This window comes from Aspergillus karnatakaensis, assembly GCF_047715665.1.
Source record: "Aspergillus karnatakaensis strain CBS 102800 unplaced genomic scaffold BJY04scaffold_8, whole genome shotgun sequence".
In the NCBI taxonomy this organism is placed as follows: Eukaryota; Fungi; Ascomycota; class Eurotiomycetes; order Eurotiales; family Aspergillaceae; genus Aspergillus; species Aspergillus karnatakaensis.
Window position 1 is genome coordinate 478256 of NW_027395720.1, and position 20805 is coordinate 499060.

General features: G+C 51.3%; 10 protein-coding genes across 10 annotated transcripts; 5 read left to right on the plus strand and 5 right to left on the minus strand.

Moving 5' to 3' along the window:
- Positions 1-380: 380 nt before the first annotated feature.
- Positions 381-1356, minus strand: BJY04DRAFT_158704 (DUF4870 domain-containing protein). The gene is made up of 4 exons (XM_073709006.1): positions 865-1356; positions 761-803; positions 605-707; positions 381-556 (listed from the first exon to the last, which is right to left on the minus strand). Exons 1-4 carry the CDS (start codon positions 1215-1217, stop codon positions 486-488), a joined length of 570 nt encoding a protein of 189 aa, XP_073574864.1. The 5' UTR covers positions 1218-1356; the 3' UTR covers positions 381-485.
- BJY04DRAFT_158703 (DASH complex subunit DUO1) lies at positions 1357-2452 on the minus strand. Its single transcript, XM_073709005.1, has 2 exons — positions 2016-2452; positions 1357-1961 (listed from the first exon to the last, which is right to left on the minus strand). Exons 1-2 carry the CDS (start codon positions 2280-2282, stop codon positions 1497-1499), a joined length of 732 nt encoding a protein of 243 aa, XP_073574865.1. The 5' UTR covers positions 2283-2452; the 3' UTR covers positions 1357-1496.
- A 276-nt stretch (positions 2453-2728) lies between these two features.
- BJY04DRAFT_158728 (uncharacterized protein) lies at positions 2729-4355 on the plus strand. The gene is made up of 2 exons (XM_073709007.1): positions 2729-3549; positions 3599-4355. The coding sequence occupies exons 1-2, from the start codon at positions 2834-2836 to the stop codon at positions 4197-4199; spliced, it is 1317 nt and encodes a 438-aa protein (XP_073574866.1). The 5' UTR covers positions 2729-2833; the 3' UTR covers positions 4200-4355.
- Positions 4356-4924: 569 nt separating this feature from the next.
- BJY04DRAFT_158733 (Mcm10/DnaG-type zinc finger protein) lies at positions 4925-7829 on the minus strand. Its single transcript, XM_073709008.1, has 2 exons — positions 7734-7829; positions 4925-7673 (listed from the first exon to the last, which is right to left on the minus strand). Coding segments are annotated over exons 1-2 (2499 nt in total). The 5' UTR covers positions 7735-7829; the 3' UTR covers positions 4925-5175.
- Positions 7830-8136: 307 nt separating this feature from the next.
- BJY04DRAFT_181276 (uncharacterized protein) lies at positions 8137-9829 on the plus strand. The gene has a single exon (XM_073710177.1). The coding sequence runs from the start codon at positions 8219-8221 to the stop codon at positions 9497-9499; it is 1281 nt and encodes a 426-aa protein (XP_073574868.1). The 5' UTR covers positions 8137-8218; the 3' UTR covers positions 9500-9829.
- A 38-nt stretch (positions 9830-9867) lies between these two features.
- Positions 9868-11761, minus strand: BJY04DRAFT_181278 (galactokinase galE). Its single transcript, XM_073710178.1, has 3 exons — positions 10964-11761; positions 10030-10911; positions 9868-9965 (listed from the first exon to the last, which is right to left on the minus strand). Exons 1-3 carry the CDS (start codon positions 11617-11619, stop codon positions 9929-9931), a joined length of 1575 nt encoding a protein of 524 aa, XP_073574869.1. The 5' UTR covers positions 11620-11761; the 3' UTR covers positions 9868-9928.
- An 856-nt stretch (positions 11762-12617) lies between these two features.
- On the plus strand, positions 12618-15632 carry BJY04DRAFT_181280 (acetolactate synthase catalytic subunit). The gene is made up of 5 exons (XM_073710179.1): positions 12618-12863; positions 12934-13032; positions 13088-13155; positions 13215-14900; positions 14959-15632. The coding sequence occupies exons 1-5, from the start codon at positions 12703-12705 to the stop codon at positions 15012-15014; spliced, it is 2070 nt and encodes a 689-aa protein (XP_073574870.1). The 5' UTR covers positions 12618-12702; the 3' UTR covers positions 15015-15632.
- Positions 15633-15648: 16 nt separating this feature from the next.
- On the plus strand, positions 15649-17660 carry BJY04DRAFT_181281 (RING finger domain protein). The gene has a single exon (XM_073710180.1). The coding sequence runs from the start codon at positions 15976-15978 to the stop codon at positions 17467-17469; it is 1494 nt and encodes a 497-aa protein (XP_073574871.1). The 5' UTR covers positions 15649-15975; the 3' UTR covers positions 17470-17660.
- Positions 17661-17808: 148 nt separating this feature from the next.
- BJY04DRAFT_158769 (mitochondrial 54S ribosomal protein mL40) lies at positions 17809-18653 on the plus strand. Its single transcript, XM_073709010.1, has 2 exons — positions 17809-18124; positions 18242-18653. The coding sequence occupies exons 1-2, from the start codon at positions 17914-17916 to the stop codon at positions 18604-18606; spliced, it is 576 nt and encodes a 191-aa protein (XP_073574872.1). The 5' UTR covers positions 17809-17913; the 3' UTR covers positions 18607-18653.
- Positions 18654-19048: 395 nt separating this feature from the next.
- rho2 (putative Rho GTPase Rho 2) lies at positions 19049-20263 on the minus strand. The gene is made up of 5 exons (XM_073709009.1): positions 20022-20263; positions 19853-19931; positions 19791-19796; positions 19543-19734; positions 19049-19487 (listed from the first exon to the last, which is right to left on the minus strand). The coding sequence occupies exons 1-5, from the start codon at positions 20054-20056 to the stop codon at positions 19200-19202; spliced, it is 600 nt and encodes a 199-aa protein (XP_073574873.1). The 5' UTR covers positions 20057-20263; the 3' UTR covers positions 19049-19199.
- Positions 20264-20805: the final 542 nt, after the last annotated feature.

Genomic DNA, 20805 nt, shown 5'->3' on the forward strand with positions numbered 1-20805 from the left:
AGAGGGATGAAAAGAAGAAGAGGAAGAGAAAGAAGAAGACAAGGGAGTGACTCGAAAGTGAAGGCCTTTATAAGTATGAGTGTTCTCGGCATCACACATCTGAACGCGATGTTGCAGTTTGATGTGTTTCATTGAAAAGACTAGAAAGAAGATAGAATCCAGCTCCGCGTTATACCTGTGATGCAGATTCAAAGATGAGAAGGAATAGATATTATCTGTGAACTCAGCTAACTCCTCTAACGGACAGATATGTACATTGAAAAGACGTAAATCCATTAGGGCTTGTGGTATAAATCATGCAAGTCAAGAAGCTTGAAAGACAATATTGGTCGTAGACATTAGAAACATAGAGGATTGGAACACAAAAGGAATTTCACAAGGCAGCAATATACAAGGGTCATTAAACAGTTGCACCAAGCCGATAAAGGCCGCTAACAACGGCTGTCAATATAGGCCGAGCTGAAAAACGACCAACAGAATACAAGCTACTCGTTGTCGACAAACGAGTTTGCGAGCCGGCCGATAACAGGAACCTCGAAGTGTTCCAGGGTATCAACTAGACTTGTAAGCGTGAGTTCTCAATCGTGACCTTGGAAGATCCTACCATCGCGATAGGCTCGCTGACTGAGAAATCCGATCAATGCAATGTCGCAGATAAACAACACCCAGGAAAGAAAGCTCGACCATACGAAGATGAGGTGAAGTAGCTGTAGCGCATGAGAATGATGCTCGTAGAGATAGTAGACTCGAGTCGACTTACAAAAATGGCAGTGAACAGCATGCTTGACTGCCATGCATGGAATCTACTCTAGGTCAGCAAGTCCTTTATATATTATATAAGAGAGCACCTGAGCCAGTACTTACCGAACGTAGTCACTCTTGTGCTCTAATAGAAGCAGGAAAACTCCGCCAGCAGGAGGAAGAAGCAGGTATGCCAGCATAGCTTCGACATCCATACGAATCGGTAAGCTCGTCTCAAAGGCGCCTAGGTTCCATCGTCCACCCTCGACATCTCCCCGGCCGTAGTTTGTATTCCCGTACCCCGTGGTGTCGATATTGTGACCAGGAGATGGGAGACCGGCAGCGGAGGTGAAGCCCGGGACCGGGGGAGAGCCGTGGGGTGATCGGACGACTGGCGACTTGGAGCGGTTCTCCAAAGACGGCGAAAACGCGCGCTCTACCTCGGGCGACTCGTCCTGATAGGGAGCAAAGTTCATCGTGACGACTCTCGCGGTGGATGGAGCTTGTCGTCTACCTACGGTGATTGTCTCCGCATACAAAGTGCTTATCAGGGCGACGCGTCAGGCGGCCGTGTCTTGGCGCCTGAGACAGAATGTTGATCGCCGGAGGTTATACTCCCCAACAGCAGTTACACTTCTTTTCTTACGCTCGGAAATCGCTTTTTCTAGGCTGTTTCTGTATGGGTATCATTCTGCATCGCACTTGACGCGTGGTGTGTTGTACAATGGATCTGCCGCTCATTTATTTTCCCAAATTCAGGTCCTACCTCGACCACGCGTCACACCAGGCCCCCGCGCGATCCCACTAACTGGTCTGCGTGTATCTGTTGCGGGCGGCCTGGTTCCTGGTTTGCTAGATGTAGTCCTTGTCCCGCCTGTGTTTGTCCCAGAGTATGAGACACTAGGCGTCCGTCCTAGTCCGCTGCGAACTCTTCCCCTCGAAACAACCCTTGTACCTCGAGTGGTGGATGACACCGCGCGCTTCCTTTCATCCTCCTCAGCTTTTCGTGCAGCTGCCTCCCTTCTCTCCTGAAGCTCTCTTTCTCGCCGTTCTGCAGCTTGCTGCTTGAGCAGTTCCTCGTTCTCCATGTTGGCTACATCTTGAGACGCGCCTTGCCAATTGGGGTTCAGGATGACTCGCTGGTTATGTTCCGTTTGGGATAGGATGCGGGTCCACGTGTTGAGTAGAGTTGAGGCAGAGTCCACAGTGCGAGAGACATTCTATAAAAGAGTCAATTGAGCGCCAACCACCCTAAAGAATTCCGAATGACGTACCTCCATATTTCCCTTTGCCCGATCGAGACTGCCCAGCAGGCTCTCAATTACTTGGTTGATGTTGCGTACAACTTGGAGTTCACTCCGTAAGGCGGCCTCGCGAGCTTCTTGACGGTCGAAAAGAGTTTCTTCATCGCGATCGGATTGAGGTGCTGGCGGGGAACTTTCTTGCTTAATGGAGGGGTGGTTTGATTTCTTCTTTCCGCGTTGAGAGGGCGAGTTCCAGAGGTCTTCGGTGTCCTCGTCGGAGAGCGAGAGGCGGTCCATGGTTTGAGGTTTGAGGTTTGAGGTTTGATTTTGACTCTTGAGTGATGAGGCTGAATGATGTACTCCGTAGAAATTGTGGACTGTAGTCCTATTAACTAGTTAGTTAGTAGTGTTGACTACTCCGTAAAGTCAGGCTGAGAAGTGACGGTCAAGTGGGGCAGAGTTGGCGGTGAATTAATTGTGTGGCTGGAGATCCTGCATTCCAACCTCCATCACCCTCGCCGTTCTTTGTTGTTCCCTCTCCCTTCCTTTGCTTCATCCCCCATCCCTTATCGCTCATTCTCGATTCTCATCTCTATCGACTGCTCTTGCTAGAGATATTTGCTTACTCGCTCTCTGATCCTGCTGTCTCTGCAAATTGGCCCGAATTGGTTACCACTTCCGTCGCCTTTCGTGTAATCGCGCCTACCCTCCCTTGATAGCCGACGACGTGTCGAGGTCTTTCAACCCATTTATAAAGTCGCGCATCGTGCTTGCTTGTGTCTCAACTCTACATCATTTGCGACGCCGACTGCGGTGAATCCTTTTTGCGCGACATCGGACTTCTCACGATGGCGACCACACCACCTCCGCCCTCTTTCCTTCGGATTCCTCCCACTCCTCGACATGGCACCGGATATGATCAATATGAACCCTACCCCACGCGCCATTCAGCCCGTATAGCAAGCCAACGAGCTTCTACAGAGTCTCGCACGACTCCTCCGCCGTCATTTCCGATTTCCCAAGGACGCGGCGCCTCGCGGAGCACGAAGAAGCAGAAGACGGCTGAGACTGAAACCCTCTCACCTCCTGGATCACCAATGAGCGCCCGGAAGAAGATGTCGGGCCGGCTTGCTGCAACACAACACGATGATCTCGATTCTTTCAACTCCAAACCTGCTCATTCCCATCCTTCCAATCTATTCAGGCAGACAATAACAGACGGAATGCTTCCTACCCCCGCCAAGACTCCACGAAAGAAGCCTGTGGAAAATGCTGGCTCGACTGCACGGGTCCTCTTTCCTCCTCTATCTGGCCAGAGGAAAAAGAAGAAGCAAACTGGATTTTCATTGGACAGCTTCACCGAGGATTCATCGCGCAACGATTCAATCCAGATATACACCGACTCCCGCGATCGTATCCCTGAGGTCGACGAAAGCGAAGAGAACCCTTTCTATAAGAAACCCTCTGTCAACACGAATACCCGCCCTTCTAGGCACAAGACAGGTGGCCGCGACAAGGAAGTTAACGAAGCACTTGATCGTGAAGATGGAATGGTTTATGTTTTGTAAGTATGCTCTCTCTTCAGCAACACTACATATCTAACATATTCTTAGTCGAGGCAAGAAGATGTTCCGCAAGTTTACCGACGTTGTCGAAAGTGATATGGAGGACGATGATGACGACCTAGGCTTACTAGCCTCTCGCCCAGACTTGATCGACTCGACAATTCTCGAAAGCAGCCGACCATTTACTCGCTCGTCGATTAAGCCGCGCGTGCTTTTCCCAAGTGCTCTTGGTCCAGCAGCACTAGAGAGTCACGCCAGTGATGCCGACGAGGAAGCGGCTACAGATATTGAAGATCACGTACTCGATGACTCGGCTGCTGAGGACCTAGATCATACCGCCGATGTTCGTTCGCAGCAACGACCACTAACCCCACCTCCGAAACCGGTTGATACTCCTCATTCGCCTGGCGGCTCGGCGCGCTCCTTGCGGTCGCGGGCGAAGAGGGAGGACTTGGAGCATGGACGAACCTCAACAGTTTCTGATGCCCATAAGAAACGTATCAGTCCATTCGATGGCTGGCTTCGGAAAAAACAGACGCCTCCTGTGGTAGCCTCCAGGGCCAAGAAGCGAGAAGCAGATCCTGTTGGCAGCCCAAGTGGCCCGCCCTTCAAGAAAACCCGCGGCACTCGAGCCACCACTTCTTTGTAATGGACTTGCCATTGCCCTCGACCCCTTGTCTTTTGTGATACCACTGCAGGAGTTTCCTTGCAATCTTTACGGCCCTCTTTATTTCCTTCTCCTTTCAAGATGCCCATGTGTTCTCTTCTCACTTATCACGGCCCTTTAATGCATTCAGCCACCTCTAGTTCATGTTTATGTTTATTCTGCACGGTGTTACATTGTTCATTTGCTTGGGATTACAGCGAACGGAAATTGAATCTGGCATGGGATGGGTAGGATAGGATAGGCAGACTACTATGGGCATGGATATTGCCTGCGTTTTATTTTATTTTCTTTTTCCTATTTTGTCTCTTCGTTAAGGCTCATAGCATGTCGTGTCAGTAGGTAGAGATCCGAATCAAAAAATAAGATTGTCAGTATCCCATAACCAACTGTGCATGCAGGTCGTTGTTGACTTTCTATCGACTGCATGCGTGCCATTTCACTCGTAGGCAGGAACATTCGTAACCCAACTGCAAGCCTACCTCATGGAAAAGAAGATGAAGCTCCTAGGACAAGCAACTTCGAAATCGAAAAATGAAAGGAGTCTAATAATACAATCAATCCTCAAAGGGAAACGAAAGAAAGGAGAGAGAGAAAAAAAAGACAGGGACCATAGAGAGCTTCGGTAGACGAGCCAGCAATACTCCAGCAAAAGACAAGGCCTTAAAACAAGAGCAACAATCTTTTTATTTGGTCATGACGGCGTAAAAAAAGTTGAATAGCGTTTGGTCCAATCCTCTTAGGTTTTTTTCCATCATTTCATCACCCTTGTTCTTTTGGGTAAATGCAAGTAGGGCCGTCTCAGTCATGTATCGGGTTTGGATGAGAGGTAATCGAGGAGAAGGTAATGAGGATCATTGCGTGGGAAGATAACATATACGTCTAGCATGGGTTAAAGTTTGGTATGCGCTTAACCGGATATCTGGGTGTCAATATAAGAATGGGCGACCTATGTCAAAAACTAGACAATCTCTAGCTCATCGTCGTCATCGAAATCAAGTGTTTGAGATAAAGCATCAGGGTTGCCGCCCATACTATCTCTCCCAGCCTCCTTGATGCCCTTTGAGGTTAGAAAGCGGGTTTTCTTAACACCGCTTCCATGCGGCTTGTCACCGTCGTGTGCACGCTTTTTAGGGCTTAATCTAACTGCCTCTGCTCGTTTGAAGCTCATGCTTAGCGGTTGGTCAGCAGGGAATGATGCGGATTGGAGTTTTGGGTCACTCGAGTTCGTCCTCCGGTGCTGCGCTTTTGTTCGGGAAGAGGTGTGAACATTCTCATTGTTCTGCGCTCGGAAATAGTCTGCGGCAATTCCACCACCACGCCCAGTGCTGAGTTTCTGGGTGATCTCTCGTTCTCGTTTCTGTTCGACTAGACGGCGCCGGATGCGCTCTTCCTTATTCTCGGCGCCGCGGCCCATCATCCCGGCCGCGATGAATGGGTCGTCCGAGTCTGCGTCGATGAGACTTGCCGCGGATTGGCCGGGGCGTAGATGCTGAAAAGATGAGCTGCCGGCGTTCTTGGATTTGAAACTTGGTGCCACGTAGTAGAAGGATTGGGACCCAAAGTCGAACTGTGGCCCTTCTGCTTTCAGTCCTCTGCCACCGCCGTGCTGGGTGGCCCCATTTCGTGTTGTTCGCTTGTCGCCGCCGTAGAAGCCGGTACGTGATCCCGATCGGCCTCCAGGACCGAATACACCAGTGCCCCCGTTCACACCCATTCGGCCTGCCTGCGTACGGCGCAACTGAAGATCAACGTGGAAATCACAAAACTCCGTCTTGCGGCCGTCTACCCAGGATTGACAGGTCTTGCCGTCTTTCCTGACAGCTTTGCAAAAGCCAATGTCCCTTGCTGATCCAACTTCCAAGACAGTGTCGTCTGAAGACGAAATGGAGAGACTGAATTTGTTGGTGTCCAGCTTGTCCTTGGGCGGCGGCAGAATTGTTGGGTTCAGAATTGCAATCACAGTTCCTTCTGAAACCCTGTAGTATCTTGGAAAAGCCGTATCAAATAGGAACAGATCTATTGACCACTTCAAATCAGTGAGCGTGATAGCCATATACTGGCTTCTGTTGTTCAGTCCATCGTCAAACATATCAGTTTCTTTTGCAGTAACGGTCTTAGTCTCCTTCACTGTCTTAGGATCCGACTTCGAGGCCACTATCCCGAAGACCACGTAGTCTCCGTCAACTTCTTCTGGTAATTCGAAAGGCACACCCTTGATCATGCGAAGAAGATCTGGTATGCGCAAAACCTTCTTGTCTTCCAAAGTCCGGTTGAGAAATGAGTGAGGCAGGATACGATTTGAAAGATGTAGGGAAGAGTAAGGTTCGAACTTGGACGCGTCAGGCGCTTTCTCGTTCCCGGCAGCAGCAGCATCAGCATCGCTGAAGCTGTCCTGCTGCGAGCTCCCAGGTTGGGAAGAGAACGATTGGGATTCCGACTTCTGGCTACGACGGTGTAAAAATGAGCGGGGCTCGGTCTCCTCAGCCCTCCGCAGACTAGGCGTTGTCTGGCTTCTCTTCAGGGAAGGCTTAAGGTTGTTGGCCGACCTCAAGATATCCTCACGGCTAAAGCTATCAGTTTGCCCACTCCGTGTCTGAAGTTTAGATGGCGAATTGGGTCTGCGCTCTGCTGCAGCCGCTTTGAACCTGTCCATTTCGGATTTATCGTACTGGAAACCAGAGCTTCGACTCGCTTTGATTTTCTCATTTCGAACATCTCGCTCTCGCCGGGACTTTTCGGCTGCACGGCCCTCTGCCATCCGCTCGCTGAAGCTTTTTGGTCTCCGCTCCTCGAATGATTGGGTCTGGGCTATCAGCAAGTTCCCAGCGTGAGATAATGGGCCGTCTCGACTCCCAAGTCTACTGGTAGGTCGCGCGGTGGTTTCCTTTAAGGCTGGTGGGCGTCTCAGAGAGACATCGCTGCCTTTGAGTCCTTTATCAATACCAAGCCTATATCTCCCAGGAGAGGTAGGCTCCATCGCGGGACCAAGGCGCCGCGTAGGTGATAACGGCACTTGAACATGGTTCGAGTAATCCTGGCTGCTCGTCTCGCGCGGGGGTTTAGCCCTTGTGAGCGGATCTTGGGTATGCGACGAAAAGCTCACAGCCGAAGCTGGTCTCGATAGCGCACTAGCACCCTCTTGTCGGTCCGGGTTTGGTGTCCCTGCTTTTCCACGGTTTTTCTGGAGCTGCTTCAGCTTGAGCCGCGCTTCGATAGCGGCGAGCTTCAACTGTAAAGTCTCCTCGTCCTCTTCCGTATCATCATCCTCGCCTTGGTCCACTCCATCGCTTAGCAATTGGGTCGCCTTTGATTGAAAGTCGGGCGTAGTAGCGGAATGTTTCAGAGGCGATGCGAGAAGCCCTCGGCGGCGTTGCATCTCTTCGTATCTTTTCCGCCCGCTAGGAGAGCTGAGAAGGGCTTCCCGAGGGGATTTTGGTGGCCACGAGGTCTCGACCACTAAATATGATATCGTTGTTAAGCGATCGTCCGCCCTCGGCTATCGGAGGTTAGACTCACTCCTGTCATGACAACCCCAACACTCTCCAATCAGTGAAATGTGGCAGACAGACAGCACAATTATGTTTGCCGACTATGCTTGTCCTCCTTGTATTCGGCGTGTTGAGGGCGCCTTTGCCATATCCGGTCCAGAGGCGGGGAAGAACGGCGGAGGAAGTCGCGCCACTACTTCGGAGAAGATGGTTTTTGCTTTTAATACCGGGGCCTTGAAGGCGTGTCGTGAAGGGATAAACAGACAATAGATTTTGTGTCCATCCAGAAACAATGAATATCAACAAGAAGACACATCGATGATCTTAACGAAGGGTGGTGACTGGGCCTTGGCGGAGTCTGGAGGTCTGCCGCAGACGCGCGTGTCACGTCCGATTCGAAATGAACGAGTCCGAGACGCGTCGCATATCTACCAAGGGGTCCCTTTCTCAACATCCCATGCACACTCCATTTATCCATCACTAAAGCCGTTAACAATAACATAATTAATCAAAATGCGCACTCGGTCTACCCCCTCAACGCACCCATCTGCCTCCTCCGAGAAACAGTCGCAATCGCAACCACCGAAGACTGTCCCGAAGCCTAGCAAAGCATTTATCCTCCCATCTTCTGCCACTCCAGACGCCAGATTCGTCACACTACCTAATCCGCGAACAGGCGAACCGAATCGCTACTTCTTTTGTCCAAAATTGGGGGTATACGAGTTTACAGTGGTCGCATCGCAATCCCCGCGGAGTATCCTCTACACATCTACCGACGCCGGAAGCCGAAAGCCTCAAGGGTCAATCTCTAAGACAGCAGAGCTATTAGTAGCCACACCAATCGATATCCTATTCTTTTTTATCCCCTTACTCTGCTCGACACGCTCTTCGGACGAGGGGAAAAGACTGTTTCAGCCATTGGACGATATTATCGACACTCATGATGAACTGCCAAAACATTTACGACGCATCCTCTACAATGAATCTATTAGAGACACACTGCTTAGTAGGGTAGAAGCCGTGTGTGACGCCGTCGAAGCAGGCGAAGAAAAGATGTTCCGAGTCAACGAAACAAAACTCCTGACAGAATTGCTCGCAAAAGCAGAGCGGATGGTCGCGCAAGGCCTCCCAAAGAGTTTAGAAGAACGCTTCGTCAAACAAGCTCTAGCAGCACCTCTGTTATCAGTCACAAGAACCGACATCGCCACGAGTGATACTCCGTCATCACCCCAAAAAAATGAGACCGAACCCGAATCACAAGAAAGCAAAGACTCACAGTCTACAATGACCACGTCTGAACCTCCACCATCAGATGTCTCAACACCTACAACTTCAACACCCTCACCACCAACCCCGGCTGAAGAAACCCTCCCTGAGCAACAAACGTGTCCCGAACCAATAATCCACCTCCAACGCCTATCTACCGCTTTCACCTTCCTCAAAACCTCCTATATTTCACCAGACCTCATCACGAAATTTGATGAACTGCTCTTGACTCCAGAGATCCAAAAGACAATAGACTTTGCTCCTCTCCATGCTCACCTCAAACACCTAGCTGAGTTACGCGCCGAAGCACTGGCCTCTCGATCATTAGGTGACTTCAGCCGCAAGCGCAGCGCTGAATATGACGATGCCGCAGAGTCAAGGGCGGAAAAGAAGCGGAAGAAGGAGGAAGAGGAGAAGAAGAAGAGAGCTGGGGAGTCAAGAGGGGTGAGGGAGCTGAAGAAGGTGAATACGACTGGTATGAAGAAGATGAGTGACTTTTTTGGAAAAACAGCCGCCAAGAAGAAGTAGATCTATTTATCTCCTTGGATGGATCTGATATTCTGGATCAACTCGGCCTGCATGTTGAAGTTCCTGGCCAGCGCCCCATCTTGAAGTCTATCTCATGGCCATAGACGAAGCATTACCCGGGGCGACTAGTAGCATCATCGATCTATTGGTCCTTATGAGGGGCCGCTTGCTTAGGTCGATTCCGTGCGGTACGATCAATTGGAAGTAATTGCAGACCCGACAAAACCACTCATATATCCGTGTCTTCGTATATGTATGTGATAAGTATGTGCATACATACGGTCTCTTTATTCAGATAGTGAGAAGACGCCCCAACTAGGGTTTGGACACGATAGATGAAAATTGGGTAGAATGGTCATCATATTATTCAGACTACATAACAGGTCAATAAGATCATGCTGAACAACTGCACATTCTCTTAGGATCGGCTTAAACTTCAACATTTGCAATTGCCGCTCCAGTGATCCTATTAGAAAGTCAGCAACACACTCATCACCGTCGTAAAATCGTTCAAAGAACAGATGACTTACATAAACGACCCGTTCGACGGCTTCGAAATAACCAAAGCCTCCTGCAGCTTTTCCTCCGAGATGTCTGGGAAATACTTCTTGTAGTACCCCTCTTTCAGCGCCTCCGTCACAGCCTCCACCTTACTCTGGGGAAGCATGTGAACCGTACAGCCACCCCATCCAGCCCCCGTCAACCGACTTCCCCACGTCCCCGCCTTACGCGCAATAGCACAAATCTCGTCAACCTGCGGCGCAGAGCACTCGTAGACGTCGCGGCAAGAACCCTGGGATTCGTTGAGTAGCTGACCCAAATAGCGGATGCGCTTGTCGTCTAGAGTTGATGCGTTGGCGAGACAAGCTTTAAAGTCTAGCACGCGGCGGGCCTCCTTGAAGCAGTGGAGGGCGCGCTGGCGAAGGAGAAAACGGTCTGCTTGCACGGGGAAGGAAGAGAGGTATGTGGATTCGAGGTCAGCAACAGAGATGTCAAGGAGAGAGGCGATTTCCTCCCGGGTGTAGCCGTTTTCCTGGCTGAGAGTGTCGAGGGTGGCTTGGATTATGGAGTCGATCTGGTACTCGAGGGGGTCGGCGAGGCGGCCCTCTTTGCGCATGAGTTCGTTGTGGAAGGTGCGCAGACTGTAACCGAGGGAGCTGTTGTCCTTGGGGAGGTGCAGGGAGAAGGCCTTTGCGAGGACAACGGCGGCAAGGGTGCACTCTGCGACACGGAGATTGTAGTGGCGCGGAGCGGTTTCAGCTTTGTTAGAGGTGACGAAGCTTTGGGCCATGAGGAAGGTGATTTCTTCAGAGGCTTTCGGGATAGGCACGTGTTGGACCTCAAAGTTCGGGAAGAATTGCGTGTAGAGGAGGTATCCGCGACGAGAGAAGATAGAGGCTGCTTGGTCCATGCTGGATAAGAAGCTTGTCAGCGAAGAGTCCATTGAGAGATTCTATGACCTACCCTCCGGAGTAAACACCGACGGCACGCTCAGAGACCACCGCTAGATCAAGGAGATCTTGCTTGGAGACGTCGTGGTTGTTGGCCTTCATGATAGCGAGCGCGCTGGCGCACACGAAAGCAGCGCTGCTCGAGATACCACCACCTGGGGGCACGTTCCCGTCCACAAGCACCTCTATACTGGTCGGAGTGAAGGGAGCATCTGTAGCATTTTTGCGTAGAACTTTCAGCGCACCGACAAGGCCTGCCTTGAAGTAGTTCACCCATTCGTGTTTCTTGGGGTCGATTTCCACGTCGGAGTCTTTCGGCACGACGAACTCACGAGTCGGGAACTTTTCTGGTAGGACATTGGAGATCTTTACGGTCGAATCGGAGCCAGTAGAGGGGACTACCTTGACGGCGATGATCACATCAACGCTCACGGCTGTTGGAAGGACGTCGTACAAATTGTAGTCGATGTGCTCTCCGATAATGTTCACGCGACCAGGGCTGCGGGCGACGAAGTCAGGGCGATGGTTGTATAGTTTGTAGAACTGAGAAACCAAGCCATTGAAGCGCTTCAGGTGCTCTGGCGAGGCGGTGGTGGCAGAGACATCGTCGGTGGCATAAACCTCAGCGATGGACTCGGTTTGGGGAACAAGTTCCTGCGGGGTCGTCATGGCGGGGTAAATGAGACAGCTAGAACCTGAGGGAAAGTAATCTAGAGACAAGGAGTATAGGAAGAAGGACTGGAGGATAATATAGTACAAATAAAGTGAGATTACAGAGAAGAGAGGACAGCCATGAAGAGAGAAGAGTAGAAAAGGGTTCCTGTGATCTCATAGAGGGGCTTCAGGGCAAATTTCCCGCGGGCTGAAATTAATTATCCTGATTGCGGGGATACTACCGTAGTACCTAACTCTCTCATCTGCCTGCTCTCACGGTCCGATCTGGCTGCTTCGGCTTAATAGACCCCGGGGGCCATGCCATTCATCTCTATCTACATCAATTAGCCGATTCCTTTATCACACTCTGGACTCCGTGGACTGCTCGTTCGTTATTTATATAGTTATATTTTCACCCACCCGAGCTCACTTCAAACCTTATGCTTTTTCAGTACTGCATTTCCTCCATTCTTTGACTGTCATCCACTGTTTAAAGCCTCAGCTGTGTCATTGATGATCAATAATCACAGTGGACGCACAGGAATAGTTTGTGGCTGGGAATAGACGTGTACCATTTCTTTTGGACTGAAGAATCATGCTGTATAAGGCTTCACCCATTTATGTAAAGATGGCACACGAGATTGATGCATATCCGGGGTATAGAGGCGCTGACTTTGCGCTAGACGAGGACAAGGATTCCAGGCAAGGTAAGACCGTTGTGCGCACGGAGCATACTGCAGCGTGCCGCCATGATGGTTGACAGCCTAAGAAATCAGGCTGCGTAATGCGGCCGATGATCGGAGCGGTGGCGAGGCGGGATCCAATCAGCAGCTGCAGATTATTCGGTCAGTAGTAGACTAATCTCGAGTAGGACAAGTGGCCCCCGAATCGGACGGTCTGCTGGAGTCAGTCGAGTGAGTCTTTCGGACTCCAGGTCGCAGTCCGCAGCAGCACCAGCCCATTTCTATAATTCCACTTTCCTCTGCCGGCTATAAGGGACTTGGTCATTCTTCCTCCAACAAGTCTCGTTATTTTTCTTCTTCTTTTCTTTTTGCGCCCCATCTCCTCTCTTCTGGCTTGGTAGCCATCCTCACAACGATGATGTCTCTAAGACCATCAAAAAGTGCTCTGCGCGCTCTGCACTACCAGAGGTACTTTGCCTCTGGCCGAAGAACCTTTGCTACTACTTCAGCGGCCTCCACGCCCCACCGCTTTTCGACTCAGAAGCGCGAACAGAGCACAGCAACGGCCACCGATTCGTGAGTATTTCGCCCTCTTCATGAGATCCCCCTTTGGCAATTGGCATCATTAACATTGCTGTAACTATAGGAATGCCCGACCTCGACCGAGCCCTTCCTTCAACCAAGAACCTAGCCGCAATGAGGTCTCACCTTTGCAAAATCGCCAGCTCCCCGAGCTCGATGACTCGTATGCCACACAATTTATTTCCGGTATCAGAACAGAGCTGATTGACTGTTGTTAGATTCGTCGGACTTAGCGGTGGAGAAATTTTTCACGAGATGATGCTCCGCCTGGGGGTGAAGCACGTCTGTGAGTCACTGATCCCTTCCTTCGGCAGGCGAGCTGTATGTTGACTGTATCCTCAACAGTTGGTTACCCTGGAGGTGCCATTCTGCCCGTTTTCGATGCCATCTATAATTCCAAGCACTTCGACTTCATACTTCCTCGACATGAACAAGGTGCCGGCCACATGGCGGAGGGTTATGCCCGCGCCTCAGGACTTCCTGGTGTCGTCCTTGTCACCTCTGGCCCCGGTGCGACCAATGTGATTACTCCCATGCAGGATGCTCTCTCTGATGGCACTCCTATGGTTGTCTTCTGCGGCCAGGTCGTTACCACCTCCATCGGTACCGACTCCTTCCAGGAAGCCGACGTGGTTGGTATTTCCAGGGCTTGCACCAAGTGGAACGTTATGGTCAAGTCCGTCGCTGAACTCCCCCGCCGTATCCAAGAAGCTTTCGAGATCGCAACCAGCGGTCGCCCCGGCCCCGTCCTTGTCGATCTTCCCAAAGATATCACCGCGGGCATTCTCCGTAAACCCATCCCCATGCATAGCACTCTTCCCTCCCGCCCGAGCGCGGCAACCATGGCTGCCAAAGAGTTGAGCGAGAAGCAGCTTCAGAGCACCATCAGCCGCGTGGCCCGCCTTGTCAACGTGGCGCAAAAGCCCGTCCTTTATGTCGGCCAGGGTATCCTCGAAAACCCTGATGGCCCCAAGCTTCTGAAGGAGCTGGCCGACAAGGCGAGCATTCCCGTCACCACCACTCTGCAAGGTCTAGGTGGTTTCGATGAGCTTGACCCCAAGGCTCTCCACATGCTCGGTATGCACGGATCCGCATATGCCAACTTGGCCATGCAGGAAGCCGATTTGATCATTGCTATTGGTGCTCGTTTCGATGACCGTGTGACTGGTAGCATCGCCAAGTTTGCTCCCCAGGCCAAGCTCGCCGCCTCAGAGAACCGTGGTGGTATTGTTCATTTCGAGATCATGCCCAAGAACATCAACAAGGTTGTGCAGGCCAACGAGGCTGTCGAGGGTGATTGCTCGGAGAACATCCGCCATCTCCTCCCTCTCGTTGAAGCTGTTCCTGAGCGACCAGAATGGTTTGCCCAAATCAACGATTGGAAGTCCCGCTTCCCGCTTTCCCTTTACGAGCAGCAGACGCCTGAGGGTCCTATCAAGCCCCAGGCTCTGATTGAGAAGCTCAGCGATCTCACTGCTCACATGAAGGACCGTACTATTATCACCACCGGTGTCGGCCAGCACCAAATGTGGGCTGCCCAGCACTTCCGGTGGCGCCGTCCTCGCTCCATGATCACCTCTGGTGGTCTGGGTACTATGGGTTACGGTCTGCCTGCTGCCATTGGTGCCAAGGTTGCCCGCCCTGATTGCCTCGTCATTGACATTGATGGCGATGCCTCCTTCAACATGACTCTTACCGAACTTACTACCGCCGCCCAGTTCAACATTGGTATCAAGGTGCTCCTCTTGAACAACGAAGAGCAGGGTATGGTGACTCAATGGCAAAACCTCTTCTATGAGGATCGATACTCCCACACTCACCAGAAGAACCCCGATTTTGTAAAGCTTGCTGAGGCTATGGGTGTTGCTGCCGACAGGTGCAGCTCCCCTTCAGAAGTCGAGGCTAAGCTGAAGTGGCTGATCGAGAGCGACGGCCCCGCTCTCCTTGAGGTGTTCACTGACCGCAAGGTGCCTGTATTGCCCATGGTGCCTGGTGGTAGCGGTCTGCATGAGTTCCTTGTTTTCGACGCAGGTATGTTACTCAACACTGAGGTCAAGTAAAATCACTGCTAACATTTGTTTCCTAACAGCCAAGGACAAGGAGCGGAGAGCTTTGATGAAGAAAAGGAACCCAAATGGTGTCTAATCCCCCTCCAGCACCTCTGACCATTTTTTAGCCGGTTATTGAGTATTTATCAAAAGGCCATCATCATTTGTTGATATCCACGGCGTTTCTGGCGGGTTCTCAGACGCTGCAGGGCCTAGCATCTTCCTTAGACCGGCACAGGTCTAAAATGCTAGAGCATTCGAAGACCATGCTCTAAGAAAGTCTCACGGTCTGCCTACTAGGTTCTTTCCGCCAGATGCAGGCGGCTTTCCCTGGCAAGCGTGGGCCGGCTAGCTTGTTCATGATCATCCTCTCGACATCCTGCAGAGTCTACATTATTCATAATTTCCTCTTTATCAAATCGCATTCGGCATGTCTTTGCGCTCTGGCCACCGAAAAGTTTACGTTGGTCCCGTGTTGTATATAATTGTTGGTATTTGCGATGTAGGATGCGCTGCGCCTTGTTGCGTATTGGGAATCATAAGGATCTAAAAGGCATTTCTTTGAACTGTGAAACTATTCTATGCTCCTTCGTACAATAAGCCTCCTTCACCTGGCTTCTGGCACATGAAGCTTCATCGGCAACAAGCATGCCATCACCCCGCGGCTCACGTGATGGGGCCCTGAGAGCCGTAGTCTGTCGCCGACGAGCCATGGTGTGGACTGAGGGACTCATTTTGATACCTATTGCCTTTAAACCCACCACTGCGCACCTGGACGCATCATTTTTTGGTTCCTGTGGTACTTCCATGCTAGTCGACGCGATTAGTGGCCCATTAGCCGCGGAACCCGAGTTTTCCCTGCTGCTTTTAACTCCGGCTTCACTTTCATCTTTCCGTTTCCGAGTTGCTTTGCATCATCTCCCTCCGTCATAGCCTCACTCACTCACCTCCGATACATATCTCAACAGAACAGACTGGCGCAACGCAGGATGCTGCTTCATCTTTCCTCTCTTTAAACTAGTGCTACTTAATACTATATACCCAGTATCTCGAACGACATGGCATCTCTCCCAAGTTTCTCGGCCTTTGGCAGAACCCGTTCCTCTGATACTTCTACACCCGCCGCCGTGACGTTGCAGCCTGACCAGCGTCACAGCAGCCACAGCCCATCAAATGAATCATTAGAGGAGACTGAACAAACGGTGCTTTTGAATAGAACACCAGCTGATGAAGGCGCTACTTCTGACAATACATCGGTCCTCCAGAACGTCAATGCGAGTAACTCAACATCGACCGATATCGCCGAGGAACCTAGAAAATGTTGGATTTGCTACACGGACGAGACGGAGGATACTCCTCTGAACTCAGAATGGCGGTCGCCTTGCCCATGTGCTTTGACGGCTCACGAAGCTTGTCTATTGGATTGGCTTGCCGACCTCGAGAACCCACGTTCCCGAAAACGTAACGGTCGCAACGCGAAGATGACATGCCCGCAGTGCAAGACCGAGATCGTCGTCAGTCGTCCGCGGAGCTATATTGTGGATATCGTGCGGCTGGCTGAACGTTTAGCTGGTCGATTGGTGCTTCCGGGAATGTTGTTTACAGTGGCCGGCACAGTTTGGGCGGGTTGCTGTGCGCATGGAGTGTACTCCATGTACTTTGTCTTTGGTACATATGAGGCCAAACACATATTGGAAGATGCGGCAGACGGCGTCTGGAATTCCGGTCTTAATCTGGGGTTGCCGCTTATTCCTTTGGTCTTGATATTTTCGCGCACTCGTTACGCCGAAGGCCTACTCCCTGCTATCCCCGTCTTGTTTTTCGCAACACACAATCCCGGACATGAACCAGATCTCGACCTCTGGCCACCTAGTGCTGCAGTAACATTCGCAGCTCTTCCATATATCAAGAGTTTCTACGGTGCAGTTTATGAAAGGGTGTTTGGGAAGCTGGAGCGGAGATGGATCGCCGAGGTACAACCGCGCCAGTCAGATATTAACGAATTAGACGATAATGCACCGGCCGAACACGCAGAGCCAGAGCCCGAACAGGAGGATGGTCAGATCCTGATGGAATTCGATTTGGAGTTTCAGGTTGGCATGGGGGATGAAAATGGACCCCAGGGATTGCTAGGGTTGGGTGGAGGAGATGCACAGCAACAGGCAGAGCAGCAGGCACAACAACAAGGGCAAAACCAAGCAGGCGGGATTAATGGTCAGGCTCTAGGACTCGGTCAACGCGAGAACATTGTACACGAAACAAGCAGCCTCGCGGATCTTGTTCTCGGGGCGCTCGCTTTCCCGGCCATCTCGGCCACCATGGGAGGGCTTCTCAAGTATGTTCTACCCAAGTCATGGGCCACAGCGCCAGTCATTGAGCGAGGACGGCCGGGCCTGTTGCAGACTAGATGGGGCCGAAGCGTTGTTGGAGGCTGCGTTTTCGTGCTTCTCAAGGACGCGCTGGTTCTATACTGCCGGTGGAAGCTGGCACAGACTCATAGGCGGCGCAAGGTGCTAAACTATGACCGGTCAAAGAAGAAGGCCGTCAAATAGGGCTCTTATGGAGTTATGTTCCGCTCCTTATGAATTATTGATGATGCATTTTCGGCGTTCAGTGATATCCTTATGGAGCCTCGGGTTTAAGGCAAATTAGTTGCGGCACAGTCCATAGTTCAACATCTGTACTATTAAGCACTGAACCCTCGCGGCATGAACAACATATCAAGAAACAGACATCGAGATGCATAGTGATCATTAAGCTACCTCCACCAGGCGTACTGCTCTGCGCTTAAGTCGTCTAATAGCACTCGCCATGCGCGTATCGCGTGTAATGCGCTTATCGAGCCTATTTAAGCGCGCACAGAATTGACTTCCGCCCCGAAAATTGGAAGCCTCCCCGATCACAAATTCCCGTCCAGGGAGTGAACCACTGAACCCACACCTCCGCAACAACAGCCACACCTCGCAATTGCCGGTGGAGCGCAATTGACTATTAAAATGCGTCCTCTTTCTTTATCGCCCGTGCTCGCCTCGCTCGCCAACGTCTTTAAGATCCCGCTCTCACAAGCAGCCATCCGTCCATCCATCCCCCTTCTCAACCAGATCTCGAAGCCAGTTCCATCGACACAAAATGTGCAATCCAGCGCCTCTTTCTCGACCACATCCCCTCTCATGAAGAAGATGAGAGGCCGTGTCGATAGACGGATCAGTACGTTCCCCCCATATTTATTTTCCTATGTTACCCCCGTCCCTTCGACGATGAATCTCAAGCCACTGTCCTCAGCCCCAATGACCAGAAGGTATCAGCTAACAAATCCCCTTACAGCTATGATCCGCTACTTCATGTACCACCCTCTCACCCCGCGCCCTCTCCGCTTTTCCCGAACCCGTTTCCTGCGTCACTGGACAATTCACCGCGCCTGGCAACTCTATAAAAACCAGCGCCGGCAGGCGCACCAGCTGGAACTCCAGCGCCAGTGGCAGTCTATGAACGCCGCTTGCGAAGAACTGAGGACGGGCGCCGGTGATGGCGGGAAGTTGTTCCGCAAGAGTCAGATCAAGACGAGGCTGTTTCAGGATATGTTTCCAATTGAGTATGGGCGGCTGCAGACGGAGGGGCCAGGAACTGGCTGGAATCACGAGTGGAAGAAGGGAGAGGGATTACTGAGTGGGCGGGGGCGGCGGAGGTGAGGGTTCCAGGTTACTCACTAACCTACACCTGGGTTTGGGGCTTGTATGGTCGAGAGGGTTGTATTCATGTATGCCTGTACATTAGATGTTTCTTTAGATATTGGAATGGGTTATTTTGCTTGCAATAACGGAGTAAATGAGATAGTATGGAACAAGTAGCCTAGCGAGATCGAAAAATATACAACGATAACCGAAGGAGGGAACTCGGAGTGCCCGTGATGTAGAAAGCCACCAAGAGGTACTAGTACTAGGGAACGGTATGGGTATCCGGAAAAGACATCGTTGAAACATGACGCGGAGCGTAGGAAATAAGGAATGAATGGGACAGAAAAAAAAGGGACAACAGGATTGTTAGGTAGACATGAGATTGAAGGAGAAAGAAAGCAAAGACAAAAGCAAGCCGCCAAACGCCAAAAATGCAAGATATGAAGGTCAAATAAACCAAATCGAATCAGAAGAGAAAATCAACCAATATTTATCCCCATCGGGCCCTCCATTTTCAGAATCCAATCTACCAGTAGGCCTGATGGTAGGCGTAAAAGGCGTCTAGAGAAAAGTAAAGCAGTAAAGGTCGGTATATCGCATATACAGCATCATAGCACGATGCAGCATGATGATTTCCGCTTATCGAAGGTGAGAAGGGCAGCGCGGGTCGCGGCTTCAAAGACGTCGTCTACGCCCTCTCCTGTAAGAGACGAGCACTCGAGGTATTTCCGGGCTTTGATCTGGGTCGCCGTTTCGCTTCCTTCCTTGGGGGTGACGAAGCGGAGGGACTTCTTGCGCATTTCCTCGATTGCTCCGGGGTTCTCGCGGAGATCCTTCTTTAGGCCCACGAGTATGATGGGGACGCCGGGGCATCGTTCGTTCGCCTCCTCGATCCACTGTACAAGCCGGTTAGACCAGTGACCAGGTTTCATGAAGGGTATTGCGACGGACCTTGATCCTGACGTTTTCAAGAGAATCTGGTGTGTCGACGGCGAATCCAATCAAGATAACGTGGGCTTTCGAGTACGCCAACGGCCGCAGTCGCTCATAGTCTTCTTGGCCCGCTGTATCCCATAGGGCTAGTTGGACCGACCGGCCGTCTACTCTGCAGTCTGTCACGTAGCTCTCGAATACTGTTGGAACCTGGCGGGTAAGTTAGATGGGTGGAGGCGGGACGTGGAGGTGTAGGCAGGACGGACATAATGCTAGACAATTCGGTAAGTGGGTGTTGTTATCGCTTCACAAAGATATAGATACTCACTGTAGGAAAGTAACCCAGTGTAAAGACACTCAACAGACTCGTTTTTCCACAAGCACCATCGCCAATGATCACCAACTTTCTACATAGCGATAATCAGCATGAGTCAACACAGAGTGAGTGAAAACGGCATGCGAGGAGAGCGATAGTCTCGGAAATGACATGAACTCACCTACGCATCACATTGTCATCTTGTTGCTGCGCCATTTTGACGGTGGTGTTGAAGTCGTGGACTCGACTCGCCCTGGAGATAGCACGGACGGGAACGGCAATCGACAAGGCAGAAATCCAAACGGGCGGAAGCCCTCAGATCAGCCGGGCTGGGCTCGGAGGAGAGGGTTTGAGGGTATTTCGGCGGGGGGGAAGGTTTTTTTTTTCTCCTGGGGAGCAGTCGAAGGATGAAGAGGGGAAAAGAAGGCGAGCTGAGAAGATGAAAACAGTCCCCTCCCCTTAACAGCTTTCACTAAACCCCGAGACTAATCGCTGCGATGCAAGCGCGGATGGAATTGATTGCTTTTGGGGTGTTCTGGAAGGCGGTCGCCCGTGCAGGTGTCAGACGTGACAAATCTGTAGAGTCATGAAGTTGATCCTGATCGAGAGTAGGATGGGATGATGATGATTGATGACTTCTTCTAAAAGTGTTCTTGTATCTACAGAAATATGCTATATTAAGTGCCTTGGGCCCATACCCACTTTCAGCGCTGGAGGGAGCGGTTTGTCTCAGTTCTGGAGTCGTGCTTCTATTTTGATACACGGGCTCTGTACGAATAATGTACGAATTTCTTACACTTCAGTGGGATGCTTCGGAGAACCCGAGAGAAAAGCAATATTATCGTCGGAGCTGTCGTGGATCAAGATGAATGGCATAGCTTATTTCTCCACTGGCCGGCTTACCATCTATCCGCCGATGAGCTGGTTGCCTGTTATTGCCTGTTGCGATTAGACCTCTCAATTCT